This window comes from Chironomus tepperi, unplaced genomic scaffold (assembly GCF_022539635.2).
Source record: "Chironomus tepperi strain 1889 unplaced genomic scaffold, CSIRO-AGI_Ctep_v1 contig_85, whole genome shotgun sequence".
NCBI lineage: Eukaryota > Metazoa > Arthropoda > Insecta > Diptera > Chironomidae > Chironomus > Chironomus tepperi.
Window position 1 is genome coordinate 2936411 of NW_027226207.1, and position 18648 is coordinate 2955058.

Genomic DNA, 18648 nt, shown 5'->3' on the forward strand with positions numbered 1-18648 from the left:
GACACTTTTTTGGTCACTCAAATGACTATAACTTTTTTTAGAAAAAATATTTTTGCAGTTTTCTGTTATTGCTAGATGTATAATACATGTATAGAACTTAATCATATACTGGAGTGCCTTAAAAGTGTCTCCTAAGCCTGTTTTTAACAAAATAGTCAAAAATCACTTTTTTTCGACCCAAACTTTATAAAATTGATATATTTTGCACAAAATAAATGTAAATATTTAATATCAATCAAAAAAAGTCAATAAAAAAGCTTCATATCTGAGAATTGTTGGACTACCTGAGTATTACATATGAAGGCCCATAAATTTACAGAAACTACAAAATGAGATTTTTTGTGTTTTGAGATTCATAACTATCATATTTTGACCCAAAAAACACAAAAACATTGCATTATTTAATTTCTAAGCGGTAGTTTTGCAAATGACATTTTTGAAAATTTCTTTGAAAAGGGTCAGTCACAAACAGGGTCCGTTTTCATGACCAAGTCTACTTCCAACTATTAAGTATTATATATTGTTGGAAAGGTATTACAATAAGCTACTAGAAACAGAAAACAGAACTGAAAAATATTTACCTATGTAAAAGTTATAGCTGATTTAGTGATATAAAAAGAGTCAAGTCGTTAAATAGCATATGTACCTTTAACTCGGCGAATTTTGAATTTTTTCAAAAATTTCCCGCTTCTTACAATGATTAAATACATTAAAAAACATCAAAAAACTTTTTCCAAATGATATCTTCCAAATTCATCTGAAAATTAGTTTTGAGAAAAAAATTCGTACAAAACTAAAAATGCAACTTTTGTTCGTACCAACCGATTTTTGATATTTTTTAAGTTTTGTAAAGTAGAACGAGTACTTTCTGCTATATGAAACTTTTGAGAACTAGCATATTTTCCGGACGCTTGAAGCTTTTTTTCCTGGTATTTTCATACATTTTCTCAAGTCCTGCCACTAAAATCCAATATTATAAACCTTGTCCTATGTCAAATTAAAGCTCTTATATAGTAGAATTAGGAACCGAAAAGTTTTTCAATATCTTGTAATTAAATATGAAACTTTTCAAGTCAAACAAACATGAAAAAAACCATTTTTTTACCATTTTTCAACTTCAAACAGCTCCAGAACCGACCAAACAGCACCAAATGAGCTGAAATTTTGCATGCAAGTCTATTGCTATATTTATTATAAGAAAAAAATACTCTCAAGTCTTGATTCCAAAAAGTCCAAAAATCAAAGTGAATGTCCCTTTTTTTTTCATTTTGCCCCTTAGTGCCTTCTCCCACTCCACTATCGATTTAAACCCGAGATATGAATGAATTTTTAATGATTAGTGAAATTTTGGTTCTAAATTCAAGTTGACTTTTGATTAAGTTTGAGTATTTCTGCTGAATTCAGCGCATTTTGCTTAGTTCAGAGCTTTTAGCTGAATTCAGCAATTTGTGAAGTTGCAGCTTTCAACAGATTTTAAAGCTTTTCATTGAATTTGAATATTTTTAATGAATTCATAGCTTTTTGGTGAATTCGAAGCTTTCTGCTCACTTTAAAGCATCTTTTTGAATTCGGAGAATTTTGTTGATTTTTTAGTTTTTGACGCTTTGTGATGAAGATGCAGCATTTAACAGAGTTTCACTCTATTCAAAGTTTTTTGCTGATTTCAAAGTTTAACTCAGAATTTGAAGCTTTTTGCTCAATATAAAACATTCATTCGAATTCGGAGAATTGTAGTTTTTGATGGAATTTTTAGCTTTTTGCTGATTTTTTAAAATATAGCTGAATTCAACACTTTGTGACAAAATTCCAACATGTAACTGATTTTAGAGCTTTTCATTGAATTCAAAGCTTTTTGCTGAATTCGGTACTTAACTCTGAATTCGAAGCTTTTTGCTGAATCTTCAACATGTTTACATTTCCACATAAGTCGGAAACTGCCTCAAATTAAAGTCTATTATGTCTTCCCCGGGACTCTTCTTACATGAACGTATGTAATGCAATATAAAAGATAATCTGCTGACAAAATATATATATTCACATGAAAATTAGGACTATATGGAAACAGCAAATAATGTAAATACGACTAAAATTCACTTCAATAATAAAAACAAAAAATAAAATCTGTGAGCATCAGACAGAAAATGAATAAGACGAGATAAACAAGTGAGGAAAATAAAAGAGGAAATTTTATTAATTTCCTGATTGTGCATGAATAATATCAACGAAAATTGATGTAAATGGAATTTCTGGATGTGTTATGTTTGCTTGTTCGGATATATTATATAATTATGAGAGATTTATTCCATATTTTGAATATGTTGTGGAAATTGAATATTTTACGACGTAATTTAAAGATTGAGGAAATTGTTTTGTGTTCTTGGAAGGGATTTAATTGAATTTTGTCAAGGATTAAACTTGGTTTTGGAATAAATTAGCTTAATTTTAGGGATCTTAACATCATAAATTTTGAATTTTAACGTATTTTTGAAATTTGAATTTTAAATTGATTTTCCATGAAATTTTAACGTATTTTTGAAATTTGAATTTTTAAAGTAATTTTTCAACGAATTTTTAAAATTTAAAATTCATTTTCTCGATGGAATCAATCAATGAATTGGATCAAAGTAAACAAAGCAATTTGTTTCAGCATTTCAATTTAAATCTCAATAAACTAATCCAATAAATTACAGAAAATAGTAGTAAACAATCTTTTAAAGCTTTATACAATCTCACAAATGAAATGTAATCAAGTAACTTCTTATTTAAATCTTCTTTTCATCCAAAACATATCAAACGGAATGGAATTTTTTTTTTTACAGCAATCACGTTCATAAAATGCGTAGCTATAACCAAGCAAAATTAAGCAATTCATTGATACGAAGAAATTTCAACAATATTGATTGCGTTTAACACACACATTTGCCATCATGTAGAAATGCCTATAATGACAAAAAATACAAACTCACTGAAATTTTTCGCAAAAACATCTAAAAATCATCGATTTTGATTAAATAAACAAGTATGTAGTCTGTCAATAGCAACATCAGCTATATCAGTATCATATCAAAGCCTATTTATGTTAGCATTAACGTCATTCATCAAAGTTGCAGATTAATTGATGTGCTTCTTGTTCATTAAGCTCAAATGATTTTTCCAACTCTATCAAACTTTATCTCTTCCCTCAAAAAATATCCAATTTATTCGGAATCGATTGATTCTGATAAAAAAAGAGTAAAAAACTTCGATCTTTAAATTTTTAATTAAAATTTCAATCATGTTGAATGTCAGGATGCCTTTGTTTTCCACACATACGCGCTTTAAAATTAATCAGCCTTTATGTTCCGACACGTGTAACTTGTTTGGTGAAAATTCAATAAAACATTAAATAATGTGGAAAATTTGATTTTAAGGAAAGTGGAAAATGGATAAACATCAAGCTTGAAACATTCAGATTATGTAAGCTAGAGGAGCTTATAATGGAATTTGGAACCAATCATTTGACGACATTACTACATGTGCCCTATAAAGGGAGGGGCTGTGAGCTGCGTTTTCAGTGCATTCAATTCGAAAAAGGACAAGTAAAAAATTTCTCCTGCCGAGTTTCGAACCCATGACCTTTATGTCGGTGTGCAAAGATTTAGTCATGAAGAACTAAACCACTACGCCACCAAGTCACTTCGACTCACAATAGAATCTTGAATAAAATGGATTATTATCGGAAGTATTAGCACTAGAAACTTCAAAGATATCCAAAAACTTTCACAAATACTTTAGAAAGCATCAAAACTTTCCAATAGAAAGTGAAAAATTCACAAACTAATAAAAAGAAAGCTTCAAAAGGAATTTAAAACGTTCAAGCTGTTCAAGAACCGCAATCATGATCAACAGGTAATTGAAAATTGTATATCAACAAGCCACAACCTTCATCCAGCAAGCAGCTTTTCAACCTCAAAAAATCACCAAGGTCACATATTAAAAATCAAGGTAGAAGGAAGCAGAAATAAAATCTCAAAAATAAGTCGACTTGTTTTGCTTCACTTCCTTCACTGCCCTACCTTCTCCAAAAAGCAATAATAATAAAGTTGTTGGAAATAAAGATTCAGCTGATGGTTACACATAAGCGGCTTAACGGAAAGAGAGAGAGTGAGGAACGGAAAAAAGAAACCGGAACGTCAATAGAAAAAATAATCTTCTTTTAAATATTTTTGTAGATGCACGAAATGAGATGAAAATGAGCAAGAGATGTTCTGTTGAAAATGAAGAGGACGTTTTGAAAAGGAAATGAAATTGGGAAGGTTTGAAGGTTTGTTTAAAGAGAATTCAGATTTAAAGAGAATTTGAAGAGAGGTTCGGATGAATATTAGTAGATTAATAGGAGGATTTGGAATTAAATGCTAGACAGATTAGCTGGAAATTAGCGGATTGACCTGCGAATTGGCAGTTATCTAATTTGTCAAATTAACTAATGATGAGGCAGTCTCTTAATTTAAGAGATAACGTCTAAAATCTAAACTAAGACCTGCACCAAATTTAAAAAAAAAATGGAACCAGGTTGACATGATTATTGTCTGCAACTAGAAACAGCTTAGAATGGATACCAAACAAGCATGAAGCTAGATTTGAGACTATCTACTCGAGCAACACACGCGAATCGCATTTTTGTTAATGCGGGGACGTTTCGGTGTCCAAGCGAACACGCTTTGCTGCTCAGACTCACTACTATGCAACATCCATCTTAGCTTTTAGCAGCTCCTTGAATCGTCAGTTTCAAACAGAATACGATTAGTAAGAGTAAAGCCAAATTAGAATGAAACTGGTTCCAAATAGGTACAGCGCTGTCTTCAAGCCTTGTTGACAATCTGAATATTTCAAATAATTTACTGATTTGCTTGCAATAACATCATTCAATAACAGCATAACAACAAATCCTGATTGATCATTTCCCAGCACAATACATTCACGCAGCATTCATAAATTTCACTCAACAACAATCATAACCAAATCTCATTTCAGGCACGATTTAATTCCTCTTAAAAAAATATATTAAATCTTATCTTTATCTCATTTTTTTACTTACTTTGCATACAGAAGATAAACCCGTGACTGTGCTGATCTCAGCTCCGATAAATGCTCAGTAAAGCTCTCTAATTTTGGTTCAAATTCAACAATTGACTCGACATTAGCTCTCACATCAATATCATCGTAATTTGTTTGTGATGTTGTTTGAAATCGTCCCAATATAGCACGACCATCCGTATCTGAGCTGTGTATAATAATCACCTGTGCGTGTTGATTGTTGTATTAGGAAATTTTTTGGGTAAGGCGTGAAAAGGAAAAGAGAAACAAAAAAGTTACTTTTTTGAGTAGAATCCTTATGTTTACTTAAAAACTAATGAAATATAAGAAATGGGGAGAACATGATGAGGATGATGATGATAATAACATTAAATTCGTGATTTTTTTCGATTTTTAATTCCAATTTAAGGATAATTTGAATGTTAAGTGGTGTTTTCATATTCTTAAATATTCACAAATAGCACAAGGAAGTTAATTGATCCAAAATCCAGCACAATACCGACGTTACTGTCTGCATGTAACTGTCGTTACTGTGACATGTTGCCGAAGCAACACTGGCATGTTGCTGATGTCACTCTGACGTGTTACCAATGTGACACTGACATGCTGCTGATGTGACTCTGGCATGTTGTCGACGTGACTCTGACAAGTTGCCGATGTGACTCTGACATGCTGCCGATGTGACTCTGCCATGTTATCGGTGTGACTGACATGTTGCCAATGTGACCCTGGCATGTTGTCTACGTGACTCTGACATGTTACCGGTTTGACTCTGGCATGTTGTCGACGTGACTCTGACATGTTGCCCATGTGACTCTGACATGTTATCGGCGTGACTCTGACATGCTACTGATGTGGCACTGACTTAGTGCAAGATTTCCTTTAAAGCCGGTAACATGCGAGAAACAAGCCGTGTTGGTGCTGGATATTGGATCAATTAACCGATTTGTGCTATTCGGAAAACAAGAACTTTAAAATTTTATCAAGCTTAATATGTATGGACTTTCCACATGAACAGACAATCAGGTCAAGAATGTAACATAACATCCAATCGACCCCAAAGGACTTTTTATGTACTTGTTTATTTAAAACGAGAAAAAAATAAATAAAAAGTTCTGCTTACGATGTTCCTCAGCAAAGCTTCTGTAAACAAATTAGCCATTTTGGCTATGTAGTCAAAATGTTTTTGCAGATAACAGAAATGGAATTTCAATAATAAATAAATTTCCTTCTTCTTCTTCATCTTCCTTCATGTGAAACTGTAATATAGAGCAGTGATGTTCGTGACAGTATTTATGTCCTGATCAAATACATAACGCCCTCGTACAAAAAGAGTATAAAAAAATGCTTTCATATATAATTCTCAGAACTTTGTGGAAGTGTCAGTCGCAGTGGGTTTTTTGGTGCCATATTTTTAAGATTTTATGGTTTTTTTGGTCTATTTTTACTTGGAAGACAAATGGAAGTTGAAATGTTAGTGAAAGGCTTGTTTTCCCGAGGCATTTAACCTTCTGGTGATGTTTTATGGCTTAATACAAATTAAACTTACGCCGAACTTTAATTTAGTGACTGTACTAAATTATTGTCACTTTAACCTTGAGGGGATTAGAAAGAAGATTGAAGCTATGTTCTGTAACTTTAAGGTATAGTTGGATAATCCATTGAGATATAAGGAACACTCGTGGATCTTCTTGCTATTGATCAAAGAAGAAAAACTCAATGCAATAGGAATTGAACTATTGACCACTTAGCTGATCACTTTGTCAAACCATGAACTTCATTCCACTAAACCAATCAGTTCCAAATGCCATAAAATGCTTCCATAACATTCAATCATCCTTATTCACTACTTCATACTAGTTTCCTTCATTCCATTACTACATTCATGAATAAGAAATCTATCGTTGTTGCTTTGACGACATTTCTCGTCGTCGCTTTTGTAATGAAGAAGGAAAGGAGGAAGGTATTCATCGTAGGAAAAGCAAGAAGAAATGGAAATCTAAAGGCAACAAAAATGTAAATGATGATAAAGGAAATAGGCAGGATGATTGAAAAGCGAGAGAGGATATGTATCGCTGGTATAATATATTTACACATTTACCTTCGTGTAGCCAAAATGACTAAGCATCTCGAGCCAAACGTCCGCTTGATGGTAATAAGGTGGCACGGTTCGTAGGAATGAAACATGAATATTTTTATCAGAGAATGCTGCGTCACGCGATGAAACGCCTATGACTGGTATCTGGTAGAAGCCACTCGTGTAACTTACAGCTGCTGGTGATAAATCATGTCCAGATGAGTCGTCATGCGACACTACAACCGCATATACTCTCTTCGATATAAGATGCTTGCAAACATTTAAAGCTGTTTTTATGGGATTCTTATCTATTCGTATTGTTTTATCGTAATAAGTTGTTCCTCTTGGCACATACGTCTGTACATAGTTTAATGTCTTTGTGATGAAGGAAAAAAAAGGAAGCAGAAAAAAAGGTATGATTATTAATATGAATTTTGATTCTCTTTATTATTTCCATTTCATTACTAATAATGTTCTCATATTTTATGGAATATAAATTACATTACTCAGGTATGCGTGAACCTTATCTCATAATAAATATAGTCATGTTGTATTGCATGATAGGAACAGATGAGAGTCATCGTATTAACGATTCTCTCAGATTCAAAATTAAATATTCATGTCTTGGGAAGGGAAATGATTTGATTGAGTGATGTAATGATTGTTCGATCGAATTACAACTTTGAGGTTAGGAACAAAAGTTTGAGATTCAACACTAAATATTAGAGAAATGAACCAAAATGAAGTTCAGAACTGCTGAATTCAGCTAGTTTAGCACTACTGAATTTAGCAAATTCAGCCCTGTTTAATTCAACAAGTTCAGCAATATTGAATTCAGCAAGTTGAACAATGTTGAATTCAGCAAGTTCAGCACTGTTGAATTCAGCAAGTTCAGCACTGTTGAATTCAGCAAGTTTAGCACTGTTGTTCTCAGCAAGTTCAGCACTGTTGAATCCAACAAGTTCAGCACAGTTGAACTCAGCAAGTTCAGCAATACTGAATTCAGATATATTGAATTCAGCAAGTTCAGCACTGTTGTATTCAGCAAGTTCAATGCCATCTAACATGATTAGCAACACTTACTCATCTCCAAAAAATTTAATGTTTGCTTCAAAACAGGTCTTTGATCTCAAACTCATACTCGTGAGATTTCAATAAAGTATTTCCATGAATTTTTCATCTCTAAATTAATTTGAGAGGAAACCTCATTCAATTTCATATTAAGTCGTTTTCCCCAAAAAATCTCATCAAAATCATTTCAAATTTCGAATGGAAATCAATTTATCTAGAACTCATCAAGATGAAAAAGCTACATCGACTTTTTTTAACCTAAACAAAAATAATCTCCCTTTTCAGCCTATCAAGACATGGAAAAGAAGAAATGTTTTGCTTATGGGAATACATAAATAAATAAATAACGTAAATAACTCAGTGCATACAGTCGTATGACGATTCGGAGTGAATAAAACAAGAAATATTGGATATAACTTTAAATAGATGTGATTGAAAAACATAAATTGGCAAGATTTCGATTAATTAAGTTGATAGCCAGTTTAAATTCAAAGAAGTCTATATAAATTAGGTTAATTGAACTGAGCTACACTACTTTGAGGTTGAGTTGCATTTTTTTTTTTTTTTTTAAAAATAAACTTTTTATTCATTAAATTTTTAACTTAATTATGTACAAAGTTTGGATACATTTTATTTGTATTTAAATTTTTAAAGGATTCTGGCATATCGCCTTCATCACTTAGTTTTTGATTTTATTTTGAAATTGTTTTGCTTTAAATTATGTTGTGGTTTATTCGGTGTTTCGCGACGCAAGACGAGTGTTGAAATTCGCTTGCAACTTTCCGACGTAGTCCTCAATAGAGGGTATTTTTGCTTCAGTATGTAGATCTGATATTCTTTCATATCTTGTTTTGTTGAGAACAATTCTCAAGAATTTGTTTTGTAGTACTTGTAGTTTTTGTAGATGTGTTTTTGCCATCCGTTCAAATGCTGGACAGCCGTATGTGAAGATGGGTCTCACGGCTAGCTTGTAGATGAGAAGTTTGTTTCGAATGTCGAGATGTGAGTTCCTGCTGATGAGGGGATAAAGTAGTCTTAGTGCAGTGTGAGCTCTGTTGGCCACATATTCTACATGCTGCTTTAATGTCACTCTCTTGTCGATTATCATTCCCAGATATTTAGCTTCGGTTTCCCATTTGATGTTTTCGTTGAGGAATTTGATGTTGTCTCTTGGAAGTTGCCTGGAGTACCTATTTGTGATGAATAAGGCTTGAGTCTTCTGTTTGTTGAGATTTATTTTCCATTTGTTCATGTATTGTTGTACTTTTCTTCCAGTGTGTTGTAGATGTGTTACAATATCGGCTGAGTTTTCTGCAGAATGATACAATGCAGTATCATCTGCGAAGAGTGCGATATTGTTAGTTGTTTCTCTTACAATATCATATGTGTAGATGTTGTAGAGAGTTGGTGAAAGCACTGCTCCTTGTGGTACTCCGAATTTGATTTCATTGGTTTCTGAGAACTGACCTTTAATAAAAACTGAGAAAGTTCTTTCACTTAGGAAAGATCTTACAGTTTTTATAAGTGGTAGTGGAAACCCTAATTTGATCATTTTAAACAAGAGTCCGTTATGCCAGACTCTGTCAAATGCTTTCTCCACATCTAGGAAGATCGTTCCTGTTGATTTCTTCCTGCTTATGTTTTCCTTCGCTGTTTTGATTACTTTGATGAGTTGGTGAGATGTTGATCGTCCTGTGCGAAAGCCACACTGTTGAGTCGGAATGATGTTGTTATCCTCCAGATGCTCGTTTATTCTATTCAGCAATACTCTCTCCAATATTTTGCTTAGGGAACTAAGCAAGCTTATTGGCCTATAACTGCTCACTTCGTTTGCTGGTTTGCCAGGTTTTGGGATCGGGATTACTTTAGCTTTTTTCCAAACTTTCGGAAAATAGTTAAGTTTGAGACACGTGTTGATGATGAACTTCAAATATTCGAAGCCTTTTGGTGGAAGATTTTTGAGGAGTATGTTGTTGACATCGTCTAATCCTGGTGCTTTAGGATTTTTCAGATTTCTTACAATGTATGAGATTTCCTCTACATTTGTAAGTTCTGTGCAGTCACTATTTTCTCCTTCCAATGTTTCCTTCACTGCGTTGTCTACTTCCTGGGTATGTACTGGGTTGTTGTCCTCAAGTGGATTTTCGTGAGCTTTACGAAAATAGTCACTGAGAACGCTGGCTTTTTCCTTATTAGTGATGAATGTTCTATCTGCATCAATCAACGGTGGCATCGATTTTGAACCTTTCTTGCAATGCTTTGCAATCCTCCAGACTGTTTGGTTTGATGGTTGGATTTCTGAAAGCCGCTTATTCCAGTTTGTATTTTTGAGTTCCTTAATTTTGTCTTTGATGACTTTCTGTAGAATGTTTAATTCAGTTTTGATTTGATTATCTCTGCTACGTTGCCATCTTCGTCGAAGACTTCTTTTCGTCCTGATTAAGTCTTTGATTTCTGGTGTGAGCTTTGTCGATTCAAAGTTGATCTTTTCTTCTTCACAGTTTTGTTTCTGGAATCCATGATGAGTTCTGAGAATACTTTGATATGATGTTCTATCTCCTCTACTGTGTTGCATGGGTTTTCCAGAGTGCTGTCTTCGATGCGACGAGTTATATACGATTTGAATTTTTTCCAGTTGGCATTTCTGTAGTCATATCTGTAAACTGTGTTGTCTGTTCTGTCAACTTTGGATGTCCTGATTTGAAAATACACAGCGCAATGGTCACTCATTGCCTCTGTGCATTTTAGTTCTGTAGTGTTCAGACTGGAATTTGAGAGCATTAGGTCGATTGTTGATACAGATTTCGTCGGATCTTCTGGATAATACGTTGGTGAATCGGGGTAGTAGATCATGAACTCCCCGGACATATCCTGTAGTATTGTCCCGGCTTTGTTTGCTACGTTGCAATTCCACTCTCGATGTTTTGCATTGAAGTCTCCGCAGATGTAGTAGTTTCCTCTGATGTTTGTTATTTTGTTGATGTCATCTCTTAGATGATCGTCTATTTCCCTTCCTTTGCTTCCTCCTGGAAGATAGACGGAGAGGATGTGGCAGCTTATTGATTCGTTGATGAAGACTTTTATTCCGATGCATTCTATTAGTTTTGTGTTGTAGCTTGGTTGAAGCTGATGTTTTAGATTTCTTTTGACAATGATCGCAACACCACCTTTTGGTCTATCAATGCGATCAAATCGATGAATTACGTAGTCAGGATGCGAGTCTACTTTGGAGTTTGGTTTTAGGAATGTTTCCGATATGCACGCAACATCAACATTTTGCATGCTGAGGTAGTCGAGAAATGCTAACATCTTATCTGCAAGGCTGTTAGCATTCCAGTAAATTACGTTGATTCTTTGGTGACTACAATCCATGTTGACTCATGTAGATTTTGGCAACTTTTTGGCCGATGGCTTGTTGTACCTGTTCCTCTTTTAGGTACTCTGGCTTTTTGGTGATGATTTCGATGAATGAGTTGATGAAGAACATGCATTCATCGATTGTGCCTTGGGCTGGTGAAATTTGTTCCTTTGTATTACCACTGGATGAAGGTTCAGGATCGACCTTGTTTGTTTCCAAGGTTAGTGAATTGAAGTCTAGGTCCATAATTTCTACAACCTGCGTTGAGTTCTGTTGATGATTATTATTGGTCTTTGGCTTTGACCTGTTGTTATTTCCATTCCTTCCCCTTCTCCTGTTTCTTCGTGTTTTGTTTTGATTTCCCTGATTTGAGGGTTTCTGTTGTGGATGATTATTTTGCGATTTTATGGTGACTGGTGCGGAGGTTTCAGAAGCTGGTTTTCTAGATGTTGTTGGTACCGGTTCTGGGATACTCCTAGCTGGTCTTTGTGATGTAAATTGATCAGATCCGCCTGATCGTTCACCTGCTTTTGAAGTTGGTGGAGCATTCCTTTGTCCAGCAGGATTTCGTGGAATCCTTTGTTGTTCACCTGATGGTCTGTTTTGATTTCGGTTGTTGTCGTTCGTTGATTTAGCTTTCCACTTCTCTATTATTTGTTTCCTGATGTTGCATTCTTGTGAGATTGCTGTATGTTTCTCGCCGCAGAAGTGACACTTTAGTTTTTCGATTGGGGCCTTGTTGGTTTCAATCGAAATGTAAGGACAGGTTTTTGAATCATGCTGTTCAGAGCATCTGAAACAGATTAGTGGTTTGTTACAACCACGTTGTCCATGACCAAACTGCAAACATTTCGAACAGAAAGAAGGTCCGTTACGCTTGTTGTTGTATTTAGCCCATTTTACTTTGAAGCCGTAGACACAGTTAACCTTTCGAAGGTTTTCCAAAATGTTACCTTCCTGTACTTTATTAAAATACAGAAGGTAGTTCTGGTCGTCGTCGTTTTCGTGTCTCCTTTGTTTCATTGTCATTTTGACAATTTTAACTGGTGATATGTTTTCCGTTTTCAACTCCTTTTCCAAGTCTACGATCTCCATCATTGGAAGTCCGTAGAGCACGAATTTCATCTGTGGTTCCTGGTTTGCATAGGTGTGAAAGTGGTGTTGTTTTTCTCTGAGGAGTTTGATGAATCTGTCGTAGTCATCCCAACTCTCCGTTGATACAACTTTTGTTTTGAGTTTATCCTTTTTGACGTTGATCATAAAACTCCTGGGTTGGTTGTTGATCTGGTTCATCAACCTTCTGATCTCCTGTCCTCCACCACTAGTTATATGGATCGGTGGTGGTTTTGGTTTCTGCTGTGATGTTACGTTGTTGTCTTTCGATGATGATGATATTTCACTTTGTTTTGGTTGTTCTGGTGCTTTGCTGTTATCTCCGCTGAAGTTGAACAATCTGTCATCGTACAGATTCGTCCTGGCATTTGAGAAGTCAAATTGTTTTTTGTTGTCATCTTTCTTTTTGCTAGCACTAGATATCTTTTTGGCTGGCGCACTGAAGATTTCAAGTTGGCTGCGACGTTTTTCTGCCCTTAATGGTTGGACGAATTGATCCATTGTTGTCTGTTTTGTTTTGAGATTTTCCATCTCAATGTCATGTTGCTTTTCGTTGTTTATATCCTCGGTGATGAGAGTTGTCACGGGTGCTGAATCTTGTTGTTGAGATTCAGGTTGTTTTTCCGAAAGTTTTTGGTTACTTTCCTCGTTGTTGAGATTTGTTGTTGTTTCTACCATTTTGCCGAACAAGTCAAAACACGTCTGAACAAGTTGAACTGAGATTCGAAACTTTAATCTCTGTTGTTGTTATCTGGAGCTTTTGAGAATTTTGAATTAATTGCGGAGCGAATCAAAAACACGTCTGTTCCCTTTGACGGACCGATGTGAACTGGTTGAGTTGCATTGAAATCAGCTGAATTCATCCAAAACGAGTTAAATTGCAGTGAATTCAACCGAATCAGACTCAATAATTGGGCAAATTTGAGCAGAAGTCATCGAACTTTAGATGAACTGTACTCAGTTGAATTAAAATGAACAGAACTTAATTCTATAGCATTAATTGAATTAAATTTAACTGCTTTAAATAAAATTGGAAGCAATTCAGTCAATGAAAATTCCAATTCCAACAGTTCAGCATCGAAAGCTATTCAAAGAACAAGAAAACAGTTCTTCTTTCTGACCTTCCTCATCATCTTCCTCTTGATTTTATTGAAATACTTATTCATTTGATATCGATATGTACCCAGTAAGAGATATAAAGAGGAAGTGAAATGGAAAGACAGCAAAAAAAGCCATGTCTTCATGATGAACATAAATTATTATTGTTAAAATGGAAAGGAAACAACATAACTTTATGTTTTTCTCGATGTTTTCTTTATCCTCTCACATTAACAATAAGCAATGATGAGAAGTACAGACAAAAAAAGATAAGGGGAAGAAGCTGCTTTAAGGTATTTGCATAACTCAGCGCGCCGTTTTTGTTGATGAGTGAATATTTCTGTATTTGGAATCTTCTTTACTATTTAGAGGTACAGTGGTGGGCAATCTGTATGCCGCGGCACATCTTGGAGGTTAGCCTCGACCGGAACCGTACAAAGCATATGGTTTATGACATTTGCAATACTTTTTGGAGGCGCACTAATGTGTCGCAGCTCCCAGGTTGCCAACCACTGATTTAAGACTAGTGATGGGTAACTTATGTGCTGCCAAAATTGTTTGAAAATGCCATAAACCTTATGCAGTGTGAGGTTTCGTTCGTAGCTTACCATCAAGGTGTGCTCCGAATAGTCCACCACTGACTTTAGCCATTTCATCTACTGTGGAATGTACACATGTTGGATAGAGCTTGTTTATGAGTTTTGAGGTAGTTTCCAAGTACTTCCAACAAGCTTTAACTCTAAAAACATATAAAAACCACATGCATAATCCTAATTGATCCCCAAAAAACTACAATTCAACTTCAGAAAACCCAAAAGAACTTAACCCTAACTTAGAATAGCCACCATAAGTTATGAATAGCCTAACTTTAGCAGTTTTCATCAAGTAAATTTCTCAATTAGACAAAAGTCATTCAAACTACACTTACATGTGATAACATGGGTGAGCCTTGTCAGAGCATATACAGAAAGTCTTAATGAAAACAAGAAGCAAAAGAAGCAAAAAGCATGTAGTAAGGATGCTCTAAAAAAATATTCCTTATAAGAATTAATGTCGCATATTTGTAAATGTACAAGTTAGTAGAGAGGAAAAATACTTTTTGGGGGAGCAAGCTATTTAAGAAGAACAACAAGAAGCAAAGAAGGCAAAAAAGGCATTTTATTCCATGACTTTTATATCATAAAGCGCCTAACATTCATTTACCATCGCATCGACATAAACGACGGCATTTAGAAGAAGGAAGTGAAATGAAAATAAAAAGGAGAGAATTTAAGAGATGAGAGGAGACGTAAATGGCAAAGTTATTGAGATTAAGATCTATGAAACAAAAATATGTGTGTGTATGTGTGCCTTACACATGTGTAAGAACACACAAACAACAGCAAACACAGAACAAAGATACAATATGTGCTTCTTAAAGTGTTTTGATGCTGTTGTGGAATTAAAAGGATTTAAGTGGGTTGCACATAAGCTTTGGATTTTAAAAATAATTTTTCTGGATTTCATTTGAGAGCATTTAAGTGCTTAAATCTAGAAAAATGGTTGTGCATATATGGATTCAAGTAAAATTGTAAATGAGGGCAATTGTGGGAGTTTTCAAGTTTAATTGGTCGTATTATTAAGAATAAAGACATTTGAGATGCGAAAACTTCTGCTTCAAAAGTGCGTTCAGTAAAATTTGAGATGCGAAAACTTCTGCTTCAAAAGTGCGTTCAGTAACATTTGAGATGCGAAAACTTCTGCTTCAAAAGGGCATTCAGTGAAATTATGATGCAAAAATTTCTGCTTCAATAGTGCATTCAGTAAAATTGGAGATGCGAAACTTCTGCTTCATAAGTGCGTTCAGTAAAATTAAGATGCGAAAATTTCTTCGCTTCAAAAGTGCGTTCAGTAAAATTTGAGATGCGAAAAATTTCTGCTTAAAAAGTGCGTTCAATAAAATTTAGGATGCAAAAACTTTTGTACCCAAAATCTTCATTTTCACCTTAAGTACTTCTACCCATAAGTCTCAAATTAGAGCATTCATTAATAAAACATCCCACAAATTGATTGCAGATTGTTAAACTACTGAACCTTCGCATAAAGAAATTAAGAACTTATAATAACAAAATAGACAAAACCTTTCACTCCACATCATGTACTGTTATCATAAAAACTAACAAAAGAAGGAAAAGCTTAAAAATTATTTTCTCATAAAAAGTCATAAAATATGGGCCCTTTAAGTAAGTACGTAATTAAAATGAGGTCAAATGTGGAAAAGGCAAAGGTTAAAAAAAATTCTTGTTTTGCTTAAACCTTTCCAAAAAAGCTTTTGCTACTTCCATCTCCCTTTTCACTCCCTGAACATCCCCGCTCTTTGTATTAATTTTAACTTTTATCTTCAACATTCATGAAAAATGCCTTTTGGCAATGCTAACAAAAAAAAAAAAAAGATTCAAGGGAGTAGATTCAAAGGAAAAAAAGAGGGGAAAGAAATGTTTATGGTAAATGAGAGCATCCAACAATCAACCCATACAGTAGTTTATGAGTAATTTATAGAAGGTAAAGAGCTTAATCTAAGCACTAGTATGTGCAACAAGAGTAATTTTTGTAAGTGTATATGAGACAATAATCTTTCATGTTTAGTGTAGCTCAGTATGTATGGATTTGATCCTTAAACTAGGGATTATGATGCGAAAAGTAAGTCAAACCATCCAGAAACATTTTAGAGATGAAATGACCTTAAAAACTTCCTCTATCCCTCTTCTTAAGCTAATAAGTCGTTACTAATATGCATATTAGTTCTCTTATCAACTCATCCGTTAAATGCCTCATATTAGGCTCACAAATTGAGCATAATCAATCCAAACTTCCCATCAAATATACGCCAATCTAATCATTCAGTGCCTATATCCATTGTACAGCAAAGAAACCTTTTACCTTAAATTAATGAAGTGAATGAAATTTGAATTGAACTGGATAAGTAGCATAAAGCTTAGTCTGTCTGTGTCTGCTTCACCGACCGTCTAAAGATGCCCATAAATTTTCGCTTCATTCACAAAATATTTTTTTTTCCCTATCTTTACGTATTCTCGGGATACCTTTGCAGTTTTTTACAACGCACACATTGTAAAGCCATTTTAAGCCATAACATAGTTTCATGTTACACAATCAGTCTCTCTATTGTGCTTCTCACATGAGTCCCATTTATTTCCGATTCAATGAATTTTATAGTATTATCAGGCTCTTTTGAGGCATATCACAATATAAAAAAAGATGTAAGTTAGGCATGGGAGAGCAACAGAAGAATCGAAATCAGGAAGCTAGAAATTGTAACAATGGAAATTGAGAATTTTTCGGTATAGACGATGCAGAAACAATTATAAATTGCTGACTAATGAGGAAGCAAGCTATCGCATATATGATTATGTGATGTTGGAAAGTTCAATGATTACCTGAAGCTATGGATAGTATTCTATGGGAGAAGCAGAGTTGCTGTAGAGCTTGTCTAAGTGAAATATCACATGGAAATTGTAGGGAAACTTAGATATTGACTAATGTCATTTGGGTGAGATTGTCGTTCTTACTAGTCGAGTATTCAAAGTCAGAGCTAGCGTTAATCCCAAGGCTCAGCAACTTGGCAACATCAGTAGAGTCTATGAGTTATAAATCTCTGGATCCCGGGGTTGAATCCAGAATTACATCCAATTCAATCCCGTAATTGATAACCCTAATAAAGTCCAATTACAAGAGATATTGCTGTATGTACAAGGGTCACCCCAACCACTACCATTACGCAACATCTGAGCAACCCATACGACAAGGGTAGATACATGTAGATATATCTAGATTATCCAATTGACAGCAATATATCACTTAATTAATTTATTTCTGGACTGTAATTAAAATTAAGATAAACCTTAATTAAAAGCTACCGCAGTTATTTACTTTTATTTTGGGGGATGACTATCATTTCTACCATGACAACAACAGACTCTTAGAACTGCTCAATGCTACTTCTAGATTAATCAAAATACAAAAATTGTTCGCCGCATTATTTTGATTCACAGGAAATGTGAAACAAAAAAAAGTTAGGAAAGCAATTCGAGTTGCTTGTTATCATGAAATTAAATGTTATGAGTTTTTCCCATAGATACATGCTTCACATTGTTGCTAAGTGAACCATACTGAGGTTCTATGACTGTTGCCAGGTTGCTTTATCTACCCTTCTAATATGTTCAGAATTAAATCTCAAAAACATTTCATTTCGTGATTCAAAAAAGAGCTTATAGCTTCCTGGAAATAAATACTCATTGCTATCCACACATTCATTCTTATCGAAAAGTCATTCTCATGAAAAAATAAAGCAAGAAAACTATGCCAACGGGAATTTGACACTAGTCACTTTGTATTTTTATTCCTTTCACATTTTCTGATATGCTCACAGTTGTCAACAGTCGTTTTTTTTTGTGATAGTAAAAAAAAGTAAATGATATGCTTTTTAAATTGAAATGCAGAGTGATGGTTGGATTTGAAAATGAGAGAATGAAACGAGCTGGAAAAAATGAGGACAAGAAATATAAGTCATGAACGGAAAAGCTTTTTTATCTTCTCGAAATGGGGAAAATGGGTCAAGGTTGTGAGTTTTCTGAGCAGCTATGCCGGAGGATGAAAAATGAAAAAAAGATTATTTGGAATGCAATCTGGTAAAAAATTCGGAGAAGGAGCAAATAGAAACTAATCTAACAATATTTAGAGCATTACTGGACAGTTGGACAATCTCTTGCTGTTTCCTCACAATAGTTGTGCGTTATATAAAATTATTCCCAAACAACAGCTGAGCATCACATAAAATTATTCCTGAACAACAGTTGCA

General features: G+C 34.3%; 1 protein-coding gene across 1 annotated transcript in view; it reads right to left on the minus strand.

The window, feature by feature from the left end:
* Positions 1-18648, minus strand: part of Nmdar1 (NMDA receptor 1) — a 96145-nt gene that overhangs the window by 20304 nt on the left and 57193 nt on the right. The window contains exons 4-5 of the mRNA XM_070634830.1: positions 7178-7528; positions 5078-5280 (exon numbers count right to left, since the gene is read on the minus strand). Coding sequence (XP_070490931.1) covers positions 5078-5280; positions 7178-7528 — 554 coding nt within the window. The remainder of the gene's footprint in view (positions 1-5077; positions 5281-7177; positions 7529-18648) is intronic.